Source organism: Hyaena hyaena, unplaced genomic scaffold, assembly GCF_003009895.1.
Source record: "Hyaena hyaena isolate Hyena2069 unplaced genomic scaffold, ASM300989v1 scaffold_173, whole genome shotgun sequence".
In the NCBI taxonomy this organism is placed as follows: Eukaryota; Metazoa; Chordata; class Mammalia; order Carnivora; family Hyaenidae; genus Hyaena; species Hyaena hyaena.
In genome coordinates this window covers 1329628-1352478 of record NW_024080805.1, presented here as the reverse complement: position 1 = coordinate 1352478, position 22851 = coordinate 1329628, and the positions used below count along the sequence as shown (strand labels likewise).

General features: G+C 35.1%; 1 protein-coding gene across 7 annotated transcripts in view; it reads right to left on the bottom strand.

Annotated features, from left to right (window-relative positions):
- USP34 (ubiquitin specific peptidase 34) overlaps positions 1 to 22851 on the bottom strand; it is a 252168-nt gene that overhangs the window by 19929 nt on the left and 209388 nt on the right. For all 7 annotated transcript variants that reach the window (XM_039240318.1, XM_039240319.1, XM_039240314.1 and 4 more), the window contains 12 exons: positions 21097 to 21177; positions 19282 to 19367; positions 18738 to 18906; positions 18559 to 18633; positions 17253 to 17404; positions 13684 to 13732; positions 13499 to 13603; positions 13374 to 13418; positions 12249 to 12353; positions 11065 to 11212; positions 2643 to 3277; positions 167 to 324 (listed from right to left, as the gene is read on the bottom strand). In XM_039240318.1, coding sequence (XP_039096249.1) covers positions 167 to 324; positions 2643 to 3277; positions 11065 to 11212; positions 12249 to 12353; positions 13374 to 13418; positions 13499 to 13603; positions 13684 to 13732; positions 17253 to 17404; positions 18559 to 18633; positions 18738 to 18906; positions 19282 to 19367; positions 21097 to 21177 — 1808 coding nt within the window. The remainder of the gene's footprint in view (positions 1 to 166; positions 325 to 2642; positions 3278 to 11064; positions 11213 to 12248; positions 12354 to 13373; positions 13419 to 13498; positions 13604 to 13683; positions 13733 to 17252; positions 17405 to 18558; positions 18634 to 18737; positions 18907 to 19281; positions 19368 to 21096; positions 21178 to 22851) is intronic.

Genomic DNA, 22851 nt, shown 5'->3' with positions numbered 1-22851 from the left:
AAGGTAACTACATGCAAAAATGCTTCCCTAATAACTTTAAAAAACTGGTAAACTCCAATTATAAATAATTTAATTATAACTCTTCAAAGTGTCAAAAGGATGGTACCAATTCCCTCACTTGGAAAAACAAAACAAATTAAAAAAACACAAGAAAACATCTTTTTACCTTATTAAAGTAGTCCAGCAGGAACGGCCATCTAAGCAACGTAAGTAACAACTTATAGTTGTTTTCTTAAACTGTTTAATATCTTCTAATTCTTCTTCTCTCATATCTGGCCTCTGGGCTATAAACAGCTGCATCAGGTTAAACAGTTCTTCTACTGCCTAAAAAGGGTAAATAAGCATTATGGTGAACTTTAAACCCCACAACATTTTAGAACATTTGCTTCTCATTTCTGAACATTATACCCACTGACCAGCTCTTAATATTATACAAATGAAACCAGATTATGCTACCATTCAAGAATAGTTATAAAATTAGCAATGAATTCTATTTTTAAAATTTATTATATAATCTTAAATGTTCAGGGAGATTAAAAACTAGTTACTATAATTCATTTTTAGTCTTAATACTTAAAGGACTAACTCTGTAACTTAAAATGGGTGTCCAGATACGCAATACCAATCCTTTGCCTCTGTTTCTTTTTTTTTCCCATTTTTTATTTTGAGAGAGAGAGAGAGAGAGAGAGAGAGAGCGAGAGAGCAAGCGCGCACCCGCACATGAGAAGAAGAGGAGAGGTAGGAGGGAGTGTATCGTAAGCCAGCCTCCATGCTCAGTGCAGAGCCCAATGTGGGGCTAGACCTCAGAACCCTGGGATCACGACCTAAGCTAAAATCAAGAGTTGGATGCTTAACTGAGCCACCCAGGCACCCCTCCTCTGTTTCTTTAAAGAGAAATCATTACTTTGTCACAAAATTTTATACCCCTCATTTACATGTGAATTAATACCATTTCTGGGAAGACACTTTGTGCCAACATTTGGAATGCTCTTTCTAGAGCGATAAAGGGTTAGTTCAAGTTATCTGATGGATGACATGTGGGAACTAATATTTCAGTACAATAGCAAACTGGCATTTACCATGGGCATGTGGGTTGCTCTTCTAACACATAATTACCAATGTACTGAAAAAAACCCTCCAACTCCATAATTTTCATGGCAAAAAAATTGATTTAAGCACATTTTCATGAAAATCTCTAATTGTTAAGCTCTACAATAAAAGATATTGTACTCATCAAAGGTGTATGTAACCACAGACACCATGTATAGTAACTAAGTCCAATGTGATAAAACAAATCCACTGAATTTTGATACACCTGTTTTTAAAATGTTGTTACTTATTTTTTGAGAGACAGAGAGAGAGAGAGAGACAGAGAGAGAGAGAAAGGGGCAGAGAGGGGGATAGACAATCTGAAGTGGGCCTTGTTCTCAGAGCAGAGAGCCTGATGCAAGGCTTGAATTCATGAACCATGAGGATCATGATCTGAGCCGAAGTCACTTTAACCAAGGGAGCCATCCAGGCACCCCAATAAATCTTGAGCCCACAAACCCTGAAATCACGATCTAAGCTGAAACCAAGAGTGATTAAGCCACCAGGTGCCCCTGAATCTTGATAAATCTTAATAAATCCTGTCCTGACTCCTTTGATGTCAGGGCAGACTCTCACATTTGTTTCCTTCTGTACTCTCATAACCTTGACTTTGAACCCCTTTTGGTACTCAATATACTCACATTCTTTGCACTACTCTAGGCATTCTAAATTTCTTGGCGGGAAATTAGGTTATTCTTTCTTGGGGGGACGGGCGACAATTTACTACATAATGTCTAAAGGATCTTAAGGTCCTTTTTTCAACAGGAAAAAGTAGTATACAATTCAACGATACCAGTAAATAAAATACTCTTCATTGCATTCATTTGACTGAACTCTTAAGTAAATGTTGAATGTCTTGAAAAAGCCACTACTCTTCACTGCATTTCCCATTTAGCAAAAAACTTTTCATAGTAGCAGTTTGTGGCCTCTAGGTTGATAATAGCTTGAAAAAAGGGTTCTGCACACTCCTTCCAATCTGTTTCCTAGACTTAAACCCTCTTGATATCATCTTGAGTTTACAAGAAAGAGTTAAGAAGCAACAGTGAAAAGAAATATCCGGGAATGAAAGCTATACATGAAGGTAGAAATTTTCAATATGAAACCTATAAATAGTCTGCCAAAAAAAAAAAAAAAAAAAGATTTAGACAACATATATTTGTATTCTGATGGACTCCTTAACCATTTCATTCCCCTGAGTGTAGCTTAAGGGAAAAAACACTAGGAAATACTATAGCTAAGATAAAAAGTACTGTGTAGCTCACAACTTAGCATAGCATGTAGATCTTGATAATAAGTATCTAAATAAAATAGCTATATTTAATTAGACATAAAATTTCAGCATCAACCTAAGAATTATCCATATTACTTACCAATGTTACAGTACTACAGCATTTTAAACATGTATTCAAGGTAACAAACACACATTAAGTCCTTAAGAAACAACAGTTAAAGTTAGACTATACTTCCATATTTTGTTACCACTTCCCACTGGGGGAGAACTGGTTATTTCCAATTAATGTGAAGATACAAAAATAATTATCAATTTTACTTACTCCGGGGTATTGGCTGGCATGTGGTGTAAGATTCTTAAAGGCCCATTGGATGTTCTGGTGAGAAGCCAGTTGTCGTGTGAATGCAGGAGACTGTTCACAGCAGAGCCTCAGAATGCCGTAGTAGGCTGGCAGCATCCCACGGTTAAAAAGCACCACATCCTGATCATCATGGTCAGCAAGGATGTAATTGAAGGCAATGTTCTTGGTTACCACTGGGTTCTGAACAATAAGGCGGATATTCTCTGGACAGTCAGCACACACATTGTACCAAAATGAAAGCAAAGCCTGTTTATTGTGATTTGTAGCTATTGCTGGCTCAGAGAGTTTAGGCTGGAAAAGGTTCCACAAATCCATGAAATATGTGGAAAACATCAGCTTCTCAGTTTTGGAAATCAAACAGTAAGTCATAAAGCTAAAATAGGGCACTAGCTTTGTAGTGCCATGAACAGCAGCATCAACATAAAGTTTGGCTCTTGAGAGCAAACCAAGGAGCACGTTGTAGACCTGATGTAGGACTACTGTTGTGTCTGGACTGAGTGGAAGGTCACGGGTTGGGATGTGCAAAGACCTTGTTGACCGGAACATCTGGCGGAATGAATTGCTTGGTATAAGGGACACCAGAAGATAAGCTGCAGCTATAAAATGTAAAACAAAACTGTCAGATCCTTACAAGATATAAAACAGACTGAAGAGCAGTCATTAAACACAAAGCCACTCTTCTCTTTAAAAATCAAAATGATTAAATATTAAGGGACATGAACATTTCTTAATATCCTTCTGCTCTACCACTGGTCCCACAGAAAGATCCCAAGGAATGATAAGAAACAGATGCCTTCCATTCTGTCACTGTTATTTTTAAAGTGATGACAATAACTGCATGAACAGAAGCAGTTTTAAACCTCTTGGTTAGCTTTCCCAAGATACAGAATTTTCCATTTATTTTATCGTTTCATTTCTTCTTAGGAAATAATATGGTTTACCAGGAACAATACAGCATTTGGAGCCAGAAGACCTAGCTAAGGCTGTCTGACATGGACAAATTAGTCAATGTTTTAGCATTTTACTTTTCTTCTTCTTTACAAAATAATTATTTTGTAATGATTTACAGGTAACAGTAAAATATAAAGTTTTAAAGATAGAATGAGATCTTCTAATTTAAAGTTCATTGTAATGTATACGATTATATATATGCCAACTACAGAACATTAACTTTGGAAAATCTTTAAAAGTCTTCTGGGCTAAATTTAAAAATACTTTTTATTTGCGATAGTTGATACATAATCTTTCATCAGTCACAGGTGTATAACATAGTATTCAACTGCTCTTTATGTTATGCTACGTTCCCCACAAGTCATCTGTCACCACAATATCATCGACTATGTTCCTTATGCTGTCTTTCTTATCCCCATGACTTATTCATTCCAAAACCGGACACTTCTATGCTGACTCTGAATGCAAATGAAAACATCCTTCCTTCAACATACCTGAAAAAGGTTATTAAGCATATAATTCTGAAAGGAAATAACGTATTAGTTGAGTTCATCTGTAAAAACAGTTCCTGTGTACAAGGCACTGAGCTAGGTACTTTACAACTATTTCATTTAACCTTTATAATCATCCTGGAGGTAGGTGATGTTACATTGGAAAATCTGAATCCTGGAGAAGCAAAGACCAAGGTCACACAGATAAAGAGTGGAGCTCAGCTTTAGCCTTGGGAAATGATAAGGATGACAATGACAGTAATGTTAATGCTCAGTAACCACCACCACAAGAAGTGCTAACATTTATTGAACATTTATACTATTTAACAGCATAACTTTATGTAGGAGGCATTACTTTTATTATCCTCACTTTCATTTGGACCTAAAAACATTAAGACTAGGGGCGCCTGGGTGTCTCAGTTGGTTGGGTGTCCGACTTTGGGTCAGGTCATGGTCTCATGGTCCGTGAGACCCACATCGGGTTCTGTGCTGCCAGCTTAGAGCCTGGAGCCTGCTAAGGATTCTGTCTCTCCCTCTCTCTCTGCCCCTCCCCTGGCTTGTGTGCATGCGCTTGCTCACTCTCTCTCTCAAAAATAAACAAACATTAAACAATTTAAAAAAAATGGTAAGACTATACCCATATTACACTTCTAGTGGCAGAGCTAGAATTCAAACCCAGATATACTCAGATTCACGAGCTTATCCTCCTAAAAAGTCATCACAGAACCTCCTCACCTCAAGGACTCTAATACATTAGTTTAACTCTTTATGCCTACTAATTTCTGCTTGCCAGTGTTCTACCCATAATTTGATAATTTCCAATGTTCTGTCAAAGCAAATAAAGTTAGTGTTTCTAAAATTAACTGTAACCTGTTTTACAGATTTATTTCAAATTAAACTTTACGCACAACTCTGTGCAAAATACTCCATTTCTACCTATTTTTCCCCCTGTGTCATTCTGGCTAGTCTGTTTCCAGTTAGGCTCAGTGTGGTATTGTGTTTCAAATGTTAAAACTTGGCATAGAGGTCATCCTGATCAATTTTTACATAAGCTGCTAATTTGTGATTAGAAAAAACTTAGATTGTTATATACTTTTAACCCAATATTTTATTATGAAAAATTTTCAAGCACAATAAAAGATTAAAAAACTTTTACTAAAGACCCACTTAAATTCCACATTTAACATTTAGTTTTGCTTTATCATATACCAAACCATCTATTTATTTAAGAGCTATCTGCTTCTAAATAAAAAATAGTTCTCCTTGGGAGAAATACACAACTTTTAAAATATGTTAATCTTTGAGAATAATTAGGAAGGTCAATATGGAAGAACAGATCATCTTGTGAAAACTGCCTTGCTGTGAGTGAAGAGTCCCTTTATTTAAGTTCTATAGAGAACTTACGACAAATCTACTTCCATTTCTACAAGGCAACACTTCAACTATTTTAAAATACTTATCATGTCTCCATTTTTCTTCTTTTCTCTAAACATTCTAAGGCATTCCTTAAAATTATTTTTTAAGATTTAATAGTATTTCTCTGTAGTTTTTCTTCTATACATGTTATTCAAATTCTTATTCTGTTTTATTGTCCTATTAAAATATCTTGGCTTTTTTTTCTCAAATTACATTATTACAAGCACTTGTAATTGTAGTCTAAAACTATTATAATTTTTTAAAGTTTATTTTGAGCGAGTGAGCAAGTGAGCGAGAGAGAGAGAGAGAAACAGAGAGAAAATCCCAGCTGGGCTCTGCACTAAAAGAGCAGAACCCAGGTGGGGCTCAAAGCCCTCAACTATGAGATCATGACCTGTGCCAAAGTTGGACACTTGACTGAGTCACCCAAGAGCCCCTAAAACTATTATAATTTTTAAATGTTTCACTGTAACAATTTATTTCCCAGCTGAATATCCAGTTTTTAAGTTTTCACAATTATAAATAATGCTATTTAGGCATCCACACATTAGACTTACTTATACTGGAATCCTTGAAATGATACTACGAATTTAAAAAGGGCAAAGCATTTTGAAGGATCTTGATACATATTGCTAAACAGCTTTTCATAGGGCAATATTAACTTAAAACTTCACCGCAATGTATGAGAATGCCATATCCTCAGTACTGTCATGAATATTAGGAGTAACCATTTTCTTAAAAAAAAAAAAAATGTTTTTTTGGTTTAGAATCTTTTTTTTTTTTTTTTACTTCTTTATGGAAGTCAGGGCATGAATGTCACCAGCATACATGACAGCAATAACAAAAAACCCATTACTATGGGGTCACATAAACCGGCAAGTTTAAAAACGAGTCTGAATACCAATGTCAATCCATGTATACCCGAAGTTCAAGGTGTTTTCCCCAAATAAACTTTTTATTTGAGAACAGGTAGAAGGGGGGTGCCAGGGTGGCTCTGTCGGTTAAGCTTCCAACTTTGGCTCAGGTCATAATGATGTGGTTTGTGAATTCGGGCCCTGCGTCAGGCTCTGTGCTGATAGCTCAGGCCTGGAGCCTACTTTGGATTCTGTGTCTCCTCTCTCTCTGCTCCTCCCCTGCTCATGCTCTGTCTCTTTCTCAAAAATAAACAAACATCAAAGAAATTTTTAGAATAGGTAGAAAAGACCATTCCCATACACTCCTCTATCCCTTTCTCCTATTATTAATATTAATACTATGGTACATTTGTTCTAAGGAACCAAATTATTTTTAACTCCACACTTGAGATTTTATTAATTTTGCCTTAATGTTCTTTTATTTTGGATCTAAGATACATTATATTTAGTTATCACGTCTCCTTAAGCTCCTCTTAACTGTGACAGGTTCTCCTTGCTTTTGGAAAACCTGACAGTTTTGAGGATTATGGGGGTCAGGTATTTTTGAAGAATGTCCCTCAAATGGAGTCTGTCTGATGTTCATCACTATTAGACTCAACTTACGGGTTTTTGTTAAAAAGAACACACAGGTAAGGTGTCCTTTACACATCATACTCCATGAGGGTTATCAAGGGTACATGGTATCACTACAAATCAATGGTAATGTTAACCTTAATTACCTGGCTGAGTTTATATTTGTCAAATTTCTTCACTTCAACTGACTACCCATCCCCCACTCTCTACTCTTTGAAAGCAAGTCACTAAACTCATACTCAAGGGGTTGTAAGTTTAAGCTCCACCTCCTTGGAGGGAGGATGTACATAAATTATTTAGGATTCTTCTATATGGGAGATTCGTCTCTTCTTAATTTATTTACTTAACCATTTATTTTATCAGTATGAACTCATGGCTATTTATTTTACACTTTGGGGTACAATACGGCAATATGTATTTTTTTACTCAAATTGTTCCAGCTTTAGCCACTGGGGATTCTTTCAGATTGGTTCTGTGTCCCTTTGATATACTCCCATTATTTTGTTTTTTTGAATACTTCTTTACTTTCTGGTCTTAAAAGATAGTCCAGGCTCATCTTGTAGATTACCTGCTCCAGCCCTAGAATCAGCCATTTCTTCAAAGAGCTATTATTTGTTTTATCAGAGAATAGTGTTTAGAAACAGGGGTCTGGACAATAATGAAGCAACAGAAAGAGAAATTAAGAAACTGATCCCATTCACAATTGCACAAAAAAACCATAAAATACCTAGGAATAAACCTAACCAAAGACATAGGAGATATGTATGATGAAAACTATAGAAAACTTATGAAGAAAATTGAAGAAGAAACAAAGAAATGGAAAAGCATTCCATGCTCATGGATCAAAAGAATAAATAGTTAAAATGTCATTACTACCTAAAGCAATCTATACCTTCAATGCAATCTCAATCAAAATTGCACCAGCATTCTTCTCAAAGCTACAACTATCCTAAAATTTGTATGGAATCACAAAAGACCCCAAATAGCCAAAGTCATACTGAAGAACACCAAAACAGTAGGCATCACAATCCCAGACTTTAGTCTCTACTACCAAGCTGTCATCATCAAGACGGTATGATATTGGCACAAAAACAGACACATAGACCAATGGAATAGAACAGAGAACTCAGAACTGGACCCACAAATGTATGGCCAACTAATCTTTGACAAAGCAGGAAAGAGTATCCAATGGAAAAAAGACAGCCTCTTTAACAGATGGTGCTGGGACAATTAGACAGCAACATGTAGAAGAATGAAACTAGATCATTTTCTCAGACCGTACACAAACATGAACTCAAAAGGGATAAAGGACCTGAATGTAAGACAGGAAACCATCAAAGCCCTAGAGGAGAAAGCAGGAAACAACCTCCTTGACCTCAACTGCAGCCATTTCTTACTTGACATATCTCCAAAGGCAAGGGAATCAAAAGAAAAAATGAACTATTGGGACCTCATCAAGATAAAAAGCTTCTGCACAGTGAAGGCAATAAAATTAAAATAAAATAAGCAACCGAAAGAATAGGAGAAGATAGTCACAAATGATACATCAGATAAAGGGCTAGTATCCAAAATGATTAAGGAACTCACCAAACTCCACACCTGAAAAACAAATAATCCAGTGAAGAAATGGGCAGAAGACATGAACCAACATTTCTCCAAAGAGGACATCCAGATGACCAACAGACACATGAAATGATGCTCAGCATCCCTCCTCATCAGGGAAATACAAATCAAAACCAGACTGAGATGCAACCTCACGCTGGTCAGAGTGGCTAAAATGAACAAATCAGGAGATTGGCGAGGATGTGGAGAAATGGGCACCCTCCTACCCTGTTGGTGAGCATGTAAACTGGTGCAGCCTCTCTGGAAAACAGTGTGAAGGTTCCTCAAAAAATTAACAATCGAACTCTACTATGACCCAACAATAGCACTGCTAGGAATTTACCCAAGGGATACAGGAGTGCTGATGTATAGGGACACATGTACCCCAATGTTTATAGCAGCACTCTCAACAATAGCCAAAACATGGAAAGAGCCTAAGTATCCATCAACTGTGGTTTATCTATACAATGGAATACTACATGGCAATGAGAAAGAATGAAATCTGGCCATTTGTAGCAACATGGATTGAACTCCAGGGTGTTATGCTGAGCGAAATAAGTCAAGCAGAGAAGGACAGACACCATATGTTTGCATGTATAGGTGGATTAGGAGAAACTTAACAGAGGACCATGGGGGAGGAGAAGGGGAAAAATAGTTGTGGAGAGGGAGGGAGGCAAACCATTGAGAGACTCTTGAATGTTGAGAACAAACTGAGGGCTGATGGGGGTGGGGGGAGGGGAAGGGAGGATGGGCATGGAGGAGGGCACTTGTTGGGATGAGCACTGGGTGTTATATGGAAACCAACTTGACAATAAACTATTTAAAAAAAAAAAGGAAAAAAAAATAGAGGAGTATACACACACACACACACACACACACACTCACAAACAGCCTGGACTTTTGCCCCATAGGCAGTGGGGAGCCACTAGAGACTTTTACAGAAGTAGGAATCACATAATTGGATTTGTTTTTGGGGAGAAAACTCTGGCAGGGTTAGAAACATCTATCTGGAGAGGAGTTAGAAGAGTTGGTAGGATTTTACTCATGTGCTTTTTCATTGTTAACATTAGTAGTTATGTAGTTTCTGAGCTATAGCAAGTAGCATAAACTCAGTTCTCTTCCTAGCTCTGGCATGAAAACAGGCACCTTGGACAAGTCATTTCTCCTCTGTCACCCCCATTTCTTCGCTGCAAAATGGAGAAGCTGTACAAGGTGATCTCTAAACTCCAGACAGCAATAATTCTTCAGGCCCTCTCAGGCTCAAAGAAAGACTGACTATATAAAAAAATCAGTCAATAGTCTTCACCTTGATTCCCATGGAAAGTGAACTAATTTAAATGAATATGCTATCAAATTTATCACAGATTTGCTTTTAAGTTTTACCCAAGTTATAGGGAGGCTTAAAATTCCCAGAAAGTTCTGTTTATGCACTGCATAGGTTCGGACTTTAAATTAAACTGCATTTATGAACAACAACAACAACAACAACAACAACAACAAGGGCCTGGGTATTTGATGTGCTTGCTGCTACTGCAGTGTCACTGATTCTAGGCCTTTTCAAGCAGACAGCTAGGAAATATTTTAAATTTAATGATTGAGGAAATTCAAAAATACTACTTTGATTTTTGTTTCTTTGAGTGTTTTCAAAAGAGAAAATATTCTATTTTCTTTGCAATTTTCTAATCTGTAAAATATCTATTTTTCATATTTGTCCCACTTGGCTTCCAAGATCTTTGTTCCCTTCCATCCTGTGTAAAGGTGTTTATCATTTATTTATTAAAAAAAAATTTCTTTAAACGTTTATTTTTATTTTTGAGAGACAGAGAGAGAGAGAGAATGAGCAGGGAAGGGGCAGAAAGAGAGGGAGACATAGAATCTGAAGCAGGCTCCAGGCTCTGAGCTGTCAGCACAGAGCCCAATGTGGAGCTCAAACCCAAAAACCATGAGATCATGACCTGAGCCGAAGTTGGACACTTAACCGACTGAGCTACCCAGGCGCCCCAGGTGTTTATGATTTGACTCCCATGACTTCAGTGAATATTTTCTCTCAGCTTGCTCTATGTCTTTATTATTACTTTACTCTTAGCTTTGAAGTTACTTTCAAGTTACTATTTAAAAACAGGATTTTACGATCCTTTATTCTGTTCACTTAAGGCTGATCATACTTTGTAATTTATTAAGCAAGGAAACAAAAATGGTAGTGGTGGTGAGGTCACCCAAAACAGGACAGTTTCCTATCCTTAAGACACCAAAAACATTGCAGATATTTGCAAAACATGGTCATAGGTTTCCAAATACTAATGTAACTTTGGCCTTTAGGAACAGTATCTCCAAGAGCCTTTGTACCATAGAACAACGGGCATATTGTAGTCGCCTTAAGAAATAAACAAAAACAAAACTTGGAACAAATGGTTAAGTTCTGAATATGTGACTTACAAGTCCTGACTCTGGGGTAATTATGAGCCAAAAGGAACCGCTCAACCCAGTTTTCCATATTCTGCAGGACCCAGCTGTGTGCCAGTTTATTTCGGGGTGTCTGTACTGCCAACCAATCCAGACACTGAGAAGGATTGTACTCAATTACCTAAAAATAAAATAAGAACAGAATATAAAACTGATTGAGCAGTTACTGCTTTACTTACTTTTGGTATATACCATTAAACACTTAGAGCCAAGATAGTCTTTTAAAAACTAGAGCCTAAAAGAAGTTTCACCCAAGTTTTTCTCCATTTTTAAAGCTATGCCTATCAACAGGAAATGTTCAGAAAAATCTGTAAAAAAATTTTACAAAATAAAATTAAAATAACCAAGGGCTCTAATGAAGAACCAAGAGAATCCAATTTAGATCTTGTTAGGTCTTGTAAAATTTATAAACTAATAGTTCTTTTAATTCTGTAAAGTTTCTTATCTTTATTTTTCTTATTGCTTGCCTAATCTATTACTGCTCATGAGAATGAAAAATAGTTCATTGTACTGCTGGGGAGATTTTTTTCATGGGAAAAGGAAATTTAGGAATCCGGAGTCAGAAAAATATGGCTTTTGGACCATGTCTACTCAATTTATGTACTGTCTAGATGGTTTTATGCTAAAGCAGCAGTGGTGTGGTTGCAAGAGAGATCACAGGGCCCACAAAGCATAAAATGTTTACTAAATGACCAGTTAGGGAAAAAGTTTGCTGACCCCTGGTCTATAGAGTAGGTTTTCCCAACACTCACTAAAGAGAACTTCTGTGACCACAACAGTAACTCTGAAACAAAGGAAGCTGTTGGTACTTCCTCTACCATTTCTGTCAACTGCTGAAAACACTTGGCTTGTATTTCTAAGATCCTATCACTTTACAGAATATTTTTTGAGGGGAGGGGAATGAGCACCCTAGATTTTTAATGACTCTACAAGGAAGTCTTTAAAGATTTTCTTTAAAGTGTGTGGGAGACTAGACAAGAACTCTTTAACTCCAAACCTCCTGACTAAAGCATGTCTTCTTCCCTGACTTGTGACTTACTAAAACCATCTTGGATTATCTAAGAAGAAACTGGTACTTAAACTGCTAATGACTTTATTAGAAAAACAAAACTCTCAGAAAAATAAAGACTAAAACATCTACTGCAAGACTTACTTACCTCCCATATCCTCTGTAGAATGTAAGATGCAAAGGGAGGCATTCCTGGAGGTCCACCAGCAAACTCCATTAGCATAGTCAACAATTTGAAGAAAGGATTGGCTGCCTGCAAGACATATATATACCTATGTATTTAAATGTATTTGAACCCCTCTGTTTCAGCAGAAAACAAACACGTAAAACTCTTCTACCCATCACACATTTAAATCTGTGTGAGGTTAAAAGACTTCAGTATTTCTGCATATAAACTGAACTATCATAAAGCAGCAGGATCAACTTCGGATGCAAAGTCAATTTCATGGGTACCACATGTAACAGAAAGCATGTATTCTTCTGAATGTCAATTTGGAAAAAAGCAATCAAAACTCTTACTACTGAGAAAATCTTCTTTATAGAACAATTTAGGTTAAAAGTTTCTTGTAGCATTCCTTGATCACTAAGGTGTAATTTATATTAATATTTGACAAGTATGTATCACTAAACTGGTTGTAACATTACCATCGTACAAAAATCCTTTTATATAACACTGTATTACTCTATTTTTCATATCTTTATTCATCTATGCTGAGTTCTGGTTAGTCTTATTTTTTTTTCTTAAACACAATATATATGATGTGTTCAAATATATGCTTCAAATCAAACAACTACAAAGGTTAATATCTAGGTATTGCTTTAAATTAAACAAATTCAAAGATTAATACCTAGGTGGCACGACAGTATGTTGTACTTATATGTAAATGTATATTAAGTTGGGAAAATTACATTTATGATAACAAAATATAAAGGGATAATTCAAGTCACCCACTTAAAACTAAGTTGTGGTGGGACACCTGGGTGGCTCAGTCAGTTAAGTGCCTGACTCCTGATTTTGGCTTAGGTCTTGATCTCATGGTTTGTGAGTTTAAGCCCTGCAATTTCTCTCTCTCTCTCTCTCTCTCTCCTCTCTCCCTAGTTCCCTGCTTGCGCTCGATCTCTCTCTCAAAATGAACAAATAAACGTTTAAAATAAATAAATAAAACTAGTTGCGTTATGAGAGAAACCTTGATATTTTTTCAAGAACAATTAGAAAGGTTTATTTGAAAGCACTTGTAGTCTTAAAAACATGAATCAGCTAATGTGTACATACCTCAGGAGTCAACTTTGCTATTGATGTGAAAAGCATAGACACAATCTAGAATAGAAAAAGGAGGATTTCAGAACATTCTTTGAAAAATTACCAAAAAAATTTTAAGACTATTTCTTAGCACTTACATGTTCTGCAAGTCGATTATTGTATCGACAGAGGCTGAAAATCAGATTACAAGTTTGTCTTATATTGATGCCATCACGAATATGTTGAAACAAGAAGGGAAATCCCTGTTAAAAGTAAAAGTTGTTCATTTAAGAACTATTATTATTTGTGTGATTATCAAATCCTCTAATATAGAAAGTATTACCTTTCCTCCTGTTAATGCTGCCATGTCAGTCTGTGATAATGTCAAATGCCTGAAAGGAAACATTAGTGGAAATAAGTTTTTCTTCCCTCTGTGCTACGTTATAGCTGTTTGCATCATGACATGCATCAAAACTGCCAATTCAATTACAACGGTACCAAGCCACTAACACAAAATGATTTTCAAACTTTTCTTCTAGCTAAACTTACTTGCCAGACATCTTTTAGACAATTTTTCAAGATTCCAGAATTGTGGAAGCTCAATCCTACTTTATTTCACATTTAATTAACTCTATTATTTTTGTGTATTAAAAACACTAGAATGGGTCTTAGTTTTTTTTACATGAGATCTTTTAAAACAAAACGAACTTCTAAGAAATACTCAAGGGATTTCAGTTACCAGTTTATAACTTCGCAGATCTCTTAACTTACAGATAATTTCAGATACATAGGAAAACAGTAAGATAGTGGAAGTATTCCATCATTCAGCTTCTAATTACTAATTCATGACCAGGTCTGTTTCATTTGTATCTCTCACTTACTCAATATGGACTATTCTAACGCAATTCCAGGTATTTGACCATTTAAATGTACAAAAACCTCGGTATGTATTTCTAACATATAAATTAAAAAAAAAAAAAAAAAAAGACCATACTACCATTACTCACACTTAAATTCACAATTCTTTACTATCATACAGTATCCAGTGTATGATTACCTCAAGTTTCTAAAAAAATTTTTAATATTTAATGTTTGAATCAAGATCCATATAAAGTCCTCTGTTGCAAGTGGTTCAAATGTCTTTTAAATATGTTAGAGACTATTGGTTTCCCCTCCAATTTTATTTTTATCTTGTAATTTATGAACTGAAGAAAGTAGGTGGTTCATCTTGAAGAAATTCCCACGTTTCCATTTTGCTGACTGTATCCTTGGGGTGTTGCTTTAACAGTGTTCCTCTGTCGCCGTATTTCCTGTAAACTGGTAGTTTAGATCTAGAGACTTGCTCATATCTAGGTTTGATCTTTTTAATCAAGTATGCTTTATGGAGATGGTAACGCCTTTCATCAGGAGGCACACAATGAAAGGCTGTCTTTTTGTAGCATTTTCAGTCAATGATGATCATCTCCTAGATCCATTACTTCATCCAGGGTGCAAAATACAGATATACTAATTCCAGCATTACTTGCTCATTTATCAGCTCAAATATCTCCAAGAGGGTGAACTTCCAATCATTTACCAATTCGATGCCATAAGGGATAATTCTTGCTGATATGATAAATGCTTGATATCATTCCTTTATTAGTAAGTTTCCAAAATTATGATTTGGTTTCCTACTATACTCCAAAGGTTACAAGTATTCAGTTTGTTAGTTTTTAGGTACCATTACAAACTCATGGATTTAAACATCTGTGATGCATTTTACATTTTTGTCCACTTGTAATTATTCTTACATTACTGATACTCAGGGTGTCCAATCTATAACCAGTAGAAATATCCTTAAGCTGGTTGAGTCCTTTTAACATAAATAATCTCAGTAGTCTTTGATAGTCTATGCTTTCCAAAATGACCCATTTCTTTCTTGCCCAAGACCTGGAATTGGCCATTTTTTTTCAAGGAATCCTGATTTTTTTTTTTTTTTTAAACCACAGGAAATGACATCTAGAGACTGCAATCCAGATGCCAGTGGCACACAATGATTCTGGGTTCGGCAAGATTTTAAAGCCCTTTCAGAAAATCCAGTAGGGAAAACATGTTTTGTTTGCTTAAGACAAAATACACCATAAACTCTACCGATCTTTCCAGATTCAAATTTACCTTTAAAGAATATATATAAAAAACCTACAATTTTATATTTGTATTTCTTCTGTCTTTTGCTGGAAATCTTCCTTTCGAATGACACTGACAAATACTATTTGCTTTATTCTATAATATACGTTAGTTTCAGAATAATAAGTACAATTACATTAACAATATGCTTAGTAAAACAGCTTGGGATAATTTTACAATTCTTTTTGTCCTTCATGTACAACTAGGAATTTATAGTTATTATGTTCTAAAGTCATTTTAATGAATTCCTCTCCAATTACTATGCCACCAGGTCAATATATATTATAGTTCATTTATTTCAGTCTGCTTATGATTTTTAAGGATTGCATTTTATTAATTCGCTTATAATTATATGAAACATTTACACAATTACAGATTAAATCTAAAAAAACAAAAACATATTCAAAGAAGTCAAGCTTTCATTCCTGTCCTTTCCAGTCTGTTTTCCCCTCCCCCAACCAGAGGAAAACTACTTTTTTTAAGTTCTTAATTTAGACTTCAATTTTAAAAAATACAGTAAATTCTTGTTGTTGTAGTACTTATGTTCTATAAAGTGCTGCAAACCTTGAATTAGTGATTACTGAATCATTGTTCATAATAGAAACATAGGTCAGGCTCTTGTGAGCCCCTGGTCACAACATTGTCTTCAACGAATCAATACGTTACCTTGTTTATGTGTGTTTTGGTTTAAAGATACCTTATTTAATATATGTTGTTCATTCATTTGCAGTGAAGTCACAGCAAATAATACTATAACTGATACCTGAATGAAGCTTATCTAACATGCATTTTCTCTTTAAGGCACATACATTATGGCCTTCTTGGGCTTAAGAACACTAGAGAGCACTTAGCACTACATGTGGGGGCAATTTTAAATACCAAGTCACCGAAAAAGAACCAATGTGACAAACATGGTATAAGCCACAAAAAAGATATTTGTTTACAACATAAGAAGTGAAGCAAGAAGGCACAGTGTCATCATGTTTGACCTTAGCCGGAAAAACATGTGTCAGGTAACTCCCAATTTTTTGCCACTCTGCACATGTACATCTATCTGCAGCCCACAAATGACTGTAAAAGCAGTAGGAGTACTTATTCTGGGATTGCCAAAAATCCCAGCAAGTAGGCAAATTTGCATACAGTAGAGCTATAATGAGGAATAATGAAAATTGGGTGTACATGCTCTCAATCTCTCTCTCTCCCCCACCCTTATAGTCTCCTCTTTCTTAAAAAGTATCATACTATACACTTTTCTCCAACTTGCTTTTTTCACTTAGTAATATTTATCCTAAACACCTCTCCATGGTAGTACAGATATATTCCATGCCTCTTTTTTTTTCAGCAATATTCTATTGAGTGGATGCCGGCTTTTGTCAACTAACCCCCTCTTGGTGGATATTTCCAGTCTTTTTCTGTTATAAACTAACTGCTTCAATAAATATCGTTGCACATACATCTTTCTGTATTTGGGGCACAATTTCTAGAAGTAGCATTGCTAGGTTAAAGGATGAATGCACATATAATTTTGCTGAATATTTTACTGTATATTTCTTCAACGTATATTTCTAACATGACTCAAAGTAAGAGTTTGATACAAAGGATTGAAATACTTATGCCACAAGAGTTCATAAATAGTGGTGTTATTATTTAAAAGGAATTATGTAACAAAAACTAGTGGTAAAACAAGTATGTAGAAGGAATAAAATCAAACATGCTTTAAGCATTTTGAATGTTGAAACATTTCACCTTTCTGAGCGAGATTGTTCAACCAACAGAGCAACTAAAGCTATCATTTTTTCCAGGGCAGCCGGCCTGTATTTTTCTTCTGCCAGAGAAAGAATATCTTCTTCCTCCTCCTCTTCTTCCCCTTCTTCCTCTGATAATACTTCAACTTGAGGCTAAAATAGAACAAAATGTTAGAACTAATATGTTAATACTAAATTATCTTGAGAGAAAATAACTGGACTCTTTTATAGAACTATCCAAAGTAGATGGCGGCAGGAGCATGTATCATAAAGAAAAACCAATCAAAGGCCTAACCCTAACTTTTAAGAGTCTAAACAACATTCAGGACAATTTTAGATATAGCAGGCACAACTGTAAAGAACAATGATTCTCAACACCATGACTATTTATATACCCCATTTACAAGGAAAACTCTTTTAATAATTGCTTTTTTCTTACAGGCCAAGTCTCTTGGAAGAGAAATCAGGATCAAACTGTGAGTATGAATGAACAGCATTTCCTATTTAATGAAAATGTCAGTTACACAAATTAAATAATCTTTATCTGCAGTGGTCAGATAATCCCAATAGTAAGTCTTTCAAAGAGATACTCACTTGGGCTTTGAAATGCAAGAGGCTGAAGAAATTTTATGAATTAAAAAGCAAAAGAAAAGCAGTGTAAACAAGTAGCCATATAGGCAGGAATTAGGCAGTAAAAGCCCATAGTCTGAGAAGCATTACTGTATAATGGTTAACAGTTTAGCTCAAGAGTCTAAACAAAGATCAAAGTCGAACTCACTGCAGTCTAAAACAAGTTAACTTCTTTATGCCTCAAGTTTCTGATCTGTAAAATAGAGATAACAATAGTACTTACGTCTCAGGGCTGCAGTAGGGTTAAATAAGATAGTACAAACAGAGCACAAGCCAACATGGTCATTACAGACAACACACAGTTCGTGTAATACTTTCATAATATGAAGAGACCAGCTACTTAAATTTTAGAAAGAATTTTACACACTCAATAGCAAAGGGCTTAAAAAATACGGCCAGCAAAAATGTTCACTGAAACAACATACTTTTGATATGACTCCAAAGTAGGTGGTGGCCATTTTGCCTAAATTCATTTGCTTTGTTCCAGGGCCTTGCCAATGAAATTATTTGATTATTTCTTCTCTTGCTATATTCATTAAAAATACCAACCAAACTGAGACCCTGAACATTACTTAGTATCAGGGCTAGAAGAGACTTTAAAGTCTAAGGACTTTCCATGATACAAACTTGAAAACATGAGCCCCTAAATCCGCAATATGAGACAGAACTGTACTTACATTTTCAGGCCCTTTGGTTCCCATGTAAAAATGTACCATTGTAGATATGGCTTGCAATGAAAGCAAAAACTGGCTCTAAAAATAAAAACATTGATTTAAAAATATAAAATAAAGACAATTAAGTTTTAAATACTGAAAATAAGTACAAAGTCCCAGAAATAAATAACATAAAGACTTACCTCTTCTTCACCCATTTTGGCAAATTCATAAAGGAAGGCAAAATATTCTGTAAGATGTTTACTGTGAGGTTTTACACCGTGTTCCATAATTAACAACAGAGTTCTCACAAATCTAGTGACACATGAACGACCACCAATATCTTCCACTGAGGCATCCATATCATCTGACCTGAAAATACAATTTAATATGTCTTAGAAACAGTATGAAGTCTGGGGATAGGTATTCTGGAAGGACAGATGTTTTTAAAAACCCAAATTTATCTTTCATCTTTGCAATAGTGAATACCAATTACAATAATTTAAGTAGGTGGATTCTAATTATACTGTCTGGCTAAATCAATCCAAACAAAAAGAATAAGTCATCAAGTTACTTGTAGACAATTTTGAAGATCAAAAATAAAACTGTTTTCTCTCCCTGATTTGTATCATTACAGATTATTTTTAAATAAAAGAATCCAAATAGTTCAATGTGGATATTTAAAAATACTCTGCAGGTAGATAATTAAAAAGCTTAAAAATAAGATGTTCAAAAGGTACTTCTTACCCATCTTCCATTCCTGGTTGTAGATAAAGATGAGCATGCACAGGTCTAAGTCTCTGAATCACGTGGATACACAAACGCTGAAACATCTATAAATGAAAAGTTATAACAACCTAAGAGCCAACTTTATCAGGTAACAGAGATACTGAAAAATTAACATAATTAAAAATTCTCTGCTACCCCTGTTTTCCCCACAGATCATGTTTAGATGTTCTAAAGCTTTTCTCACATCTCACCCAGACTGAAAATATAAGGTAAAGGTAGCCTTAAAAACAATTATCAGTTTTATATTAAGGGAAAAAACAACAACAAACTATATGTTTCAGCAATGGAAAATACAAAAAAAACAAAACCCAAAGCTTCATAATTGAGCTCTTGACTAATGGAGATATACAGAACAAAAAACTTAGCATCCACTCTTTCAAGAGTGGAATAGGGAAGGATAGCTGCTTATAAGAGGTCAATGACTAGGGGAAGGAAATAGGATTTAAGTTTACCACCTAAAAGAAACATGGATTAAAAAGGGTTGGGGATTCTCTAAATAAAATATACAAATGGCCACTAAGCACATGAAAAGATGTTAACTATCATTAAATATTAGGGGAATGCAAACCAAAACCACAATGACATACAACTTCACACCCATTAGGAGAGCTAAAATCAAAAAGATAGTAACAAGTGCTGAAGAAGATGCAGTGAAAAAAAGAAATCTCATAGATTGTTGGTGGGAATATAAACTGGTGCAGACACCATGGAAAATTTTGGTAGTTCCTAAAACATCAAACCTAGAGTGACCATATGACCCAGGAATTCCATTCCTAGGTAGATATACCAAAAGAACTGAAAACATACGTCCACACAAATATTTGCACATAAATGTTCAGAGCAGCATTATTCAAAATGGCCAAAAAGTGAAAACAACACAAATGTTCATCAACTGCTGATTGGATAAACAATATTTAGTATATCCCTTCAATGAAATACAATCTGGCAATAAAAAGAAAGCACAGATACATGCTACAACATGGATAAACCCTGAAAACACTGCTAAATGAGTGACAATCATAAAAGACAACAAAATGTGACTCCATTTATCATTAAATAATCATTAAATAGGTAAATCCATAGATTAGTGGCTGTCATTAGTGGCTGAAAAGAAGTGATAGGATAAAATGGGCAATGATTGTTAACAGGTATGGAGTTACTCTTAGCAGTGTTATCAAATTAGATGATGGTTGTATAAGTCTGGGGACAGAATAAAAAACTAATACATTTTACACTTTGAAAGGGTTTGATTAATTTTATGGTGTAAAAATAGTTTCTTAGTAATAAGTAAAAAAAAAGTGGCCTTTTCAGATTAAATTTTCAGTTCTGTATCATAAATGAATATAAAATAGTATTTATATTTTTCTTGACTAATTTTTCCAATGATTTAAGAAAAAACAAATTGTTTCATATAACAGTTCAGAATCTTTCACAGAAATGTAACATGCTATTCATTTAACCTTTAAGGCCATTTAAATACTCTACCATGGTTAGACTATCTAAGGTTCTGAAAAAGAATCAGTAAAACTCAGAAAGCAGCCACAGTAGGATCTGAGAGAACAGGCAGTTAAAGCTGTCTTCCTAAAGCAGGGAATGTGAATGATTTTAATCACTTGGTTGGAAAAATAGTTGATTTGCTAAAAGAAGCTGATGAAACAATAGCAAAATGATAAGAGGTCAATCTTTTTAAACTACTTTTCAATGCTGGGTTAAAATATATTGATGGGCAAATTATTAATTTTAATGCCACTTCTTTTTCAAACATTTTCTTACCTGTCTCACAATTTGATTAGGGCACTTAATTAATATCTGCATTGGCCACCAGTCATCATCAGCCATACGGTCCAAAAACCACTGTAAAAAAAAAAAAAATAGTGTGATATTAACACTCAACCAATACTTGTTAAATAGGATTAAAAAAAATTACAGAAGGATTTTACTTCTAGTCAATGTTTCAATTATTTTAAATTCTTACCAAAACAGATTCTTTCACTGTTACAAAGTCCAGAACTCTAAAATGCCAAAAGTCATAATGAGGCTCATCTCGTTACAGAATTCCATGAATGCCATCTACATCACAGTGTACAACCTGCATGATGGCAACCTGCAGTCCTTAACATAATAAAATTGAATACTATTCTCCTGTTAGTTCTCACAGAAGCCACACTGCAGTATCTTTTGTTCCTATTAATAATATATGATACACCATTTATTTTCTTTGTTTAAAAAAAATTATATTACCTTGATAAAAAATACTTCTTTATGCTAAGACAATTTCTCAATGATTTCCAGATCTCTCTTAAGCACTTAACTCCTACACTGAATTTTACTGTGTGCATATACACAATTACTGACAAGTACGGAGAATTTTAACTCCTTGAGAGTTCCAGAGGCAAATCCACAGTGGAGAAAAATAAACAAACAAAACAAAACAAAAAACTAAAGTGGCAACATTATAAAAAAGAAAAAACAAGAAATGAAACAAACTATGACCTAATCAATATTATGGATCAAACAGCTTTAAAAAAAAAAATTCACGAAAGGGGAAGAGACTAGAGGAATGTGTCAATTAACACCAGGAGAATAGGATCAGTCAAAGCAACCATGTAGAGAATTCTGCAGATGAAATGACAAAGTAGCAAAGAGAGGAAAAAAAAGTTATTAAGTGTTACAGATGAAAATTGATGTATGAGACAAAAGCAAAATTTAACACTTGAATTAGTATTCAAACAAGTAAACTGAGGAGAAAAAAACATTAAAAAATATTTTTAAAAAGTTTATTTATGGGGAGTGGGGCAGATAGAGAAGGAGACAGAGGATCTGAAGCAGGCTCAGCACTAACAGCAGACAGCCAGATGTGGGGCTTGAATGCATGAACCAAGACATCATGACCTGAGCCGAAGTTGGACACCAGCCAAGTGCCCCTCCCTCCAAATCATGTTTAAAAAAATTTTTTTAATGTTTATTCTATTTTTGACAGAGAGAGAAAGAGACAAAGAGAGCAAGCGAGCATAAGTGGGGAGGGGCAGAGAAACAGGTAGACACAGAATCTGAAGCAGGCTCCAGGCTCTGATCTGTCAGCACAGAGTCTCAAGCGGGCCTCAAACTCATGGAATGTGAGATCATGACATAAGCCTAGTCCACACTCAACCAAATGAGCCACCCAGGTGCCCCCCAAAAATCATGTTTTAGACAACTAGAGAAAAGTGAACACAAAATGAGTATTGGATGATGTTGAGGAACTACTTCTAATTTTACTAAGAGTATGGTATCATGTATATAAACATGATTGATATATATATAGCTTTAAGATACCTCAGCTAAAAAACAGGCATGGGGAATAGATGAAAACAAAATAATGGTACAGTTTGTTTAAACTGGGTGATAGGTACCTGAGAGTTCATTATCTTTCTACTTTTTGCACTTGTTTTGAAAGGCTTAAAAAATTATGGCTTTGTGTTTGTAATCTATAACAATAGGATTCTCCAGTTCCTCTGCTTCAAGGAATAACTGGAAAAAAATCTTCAG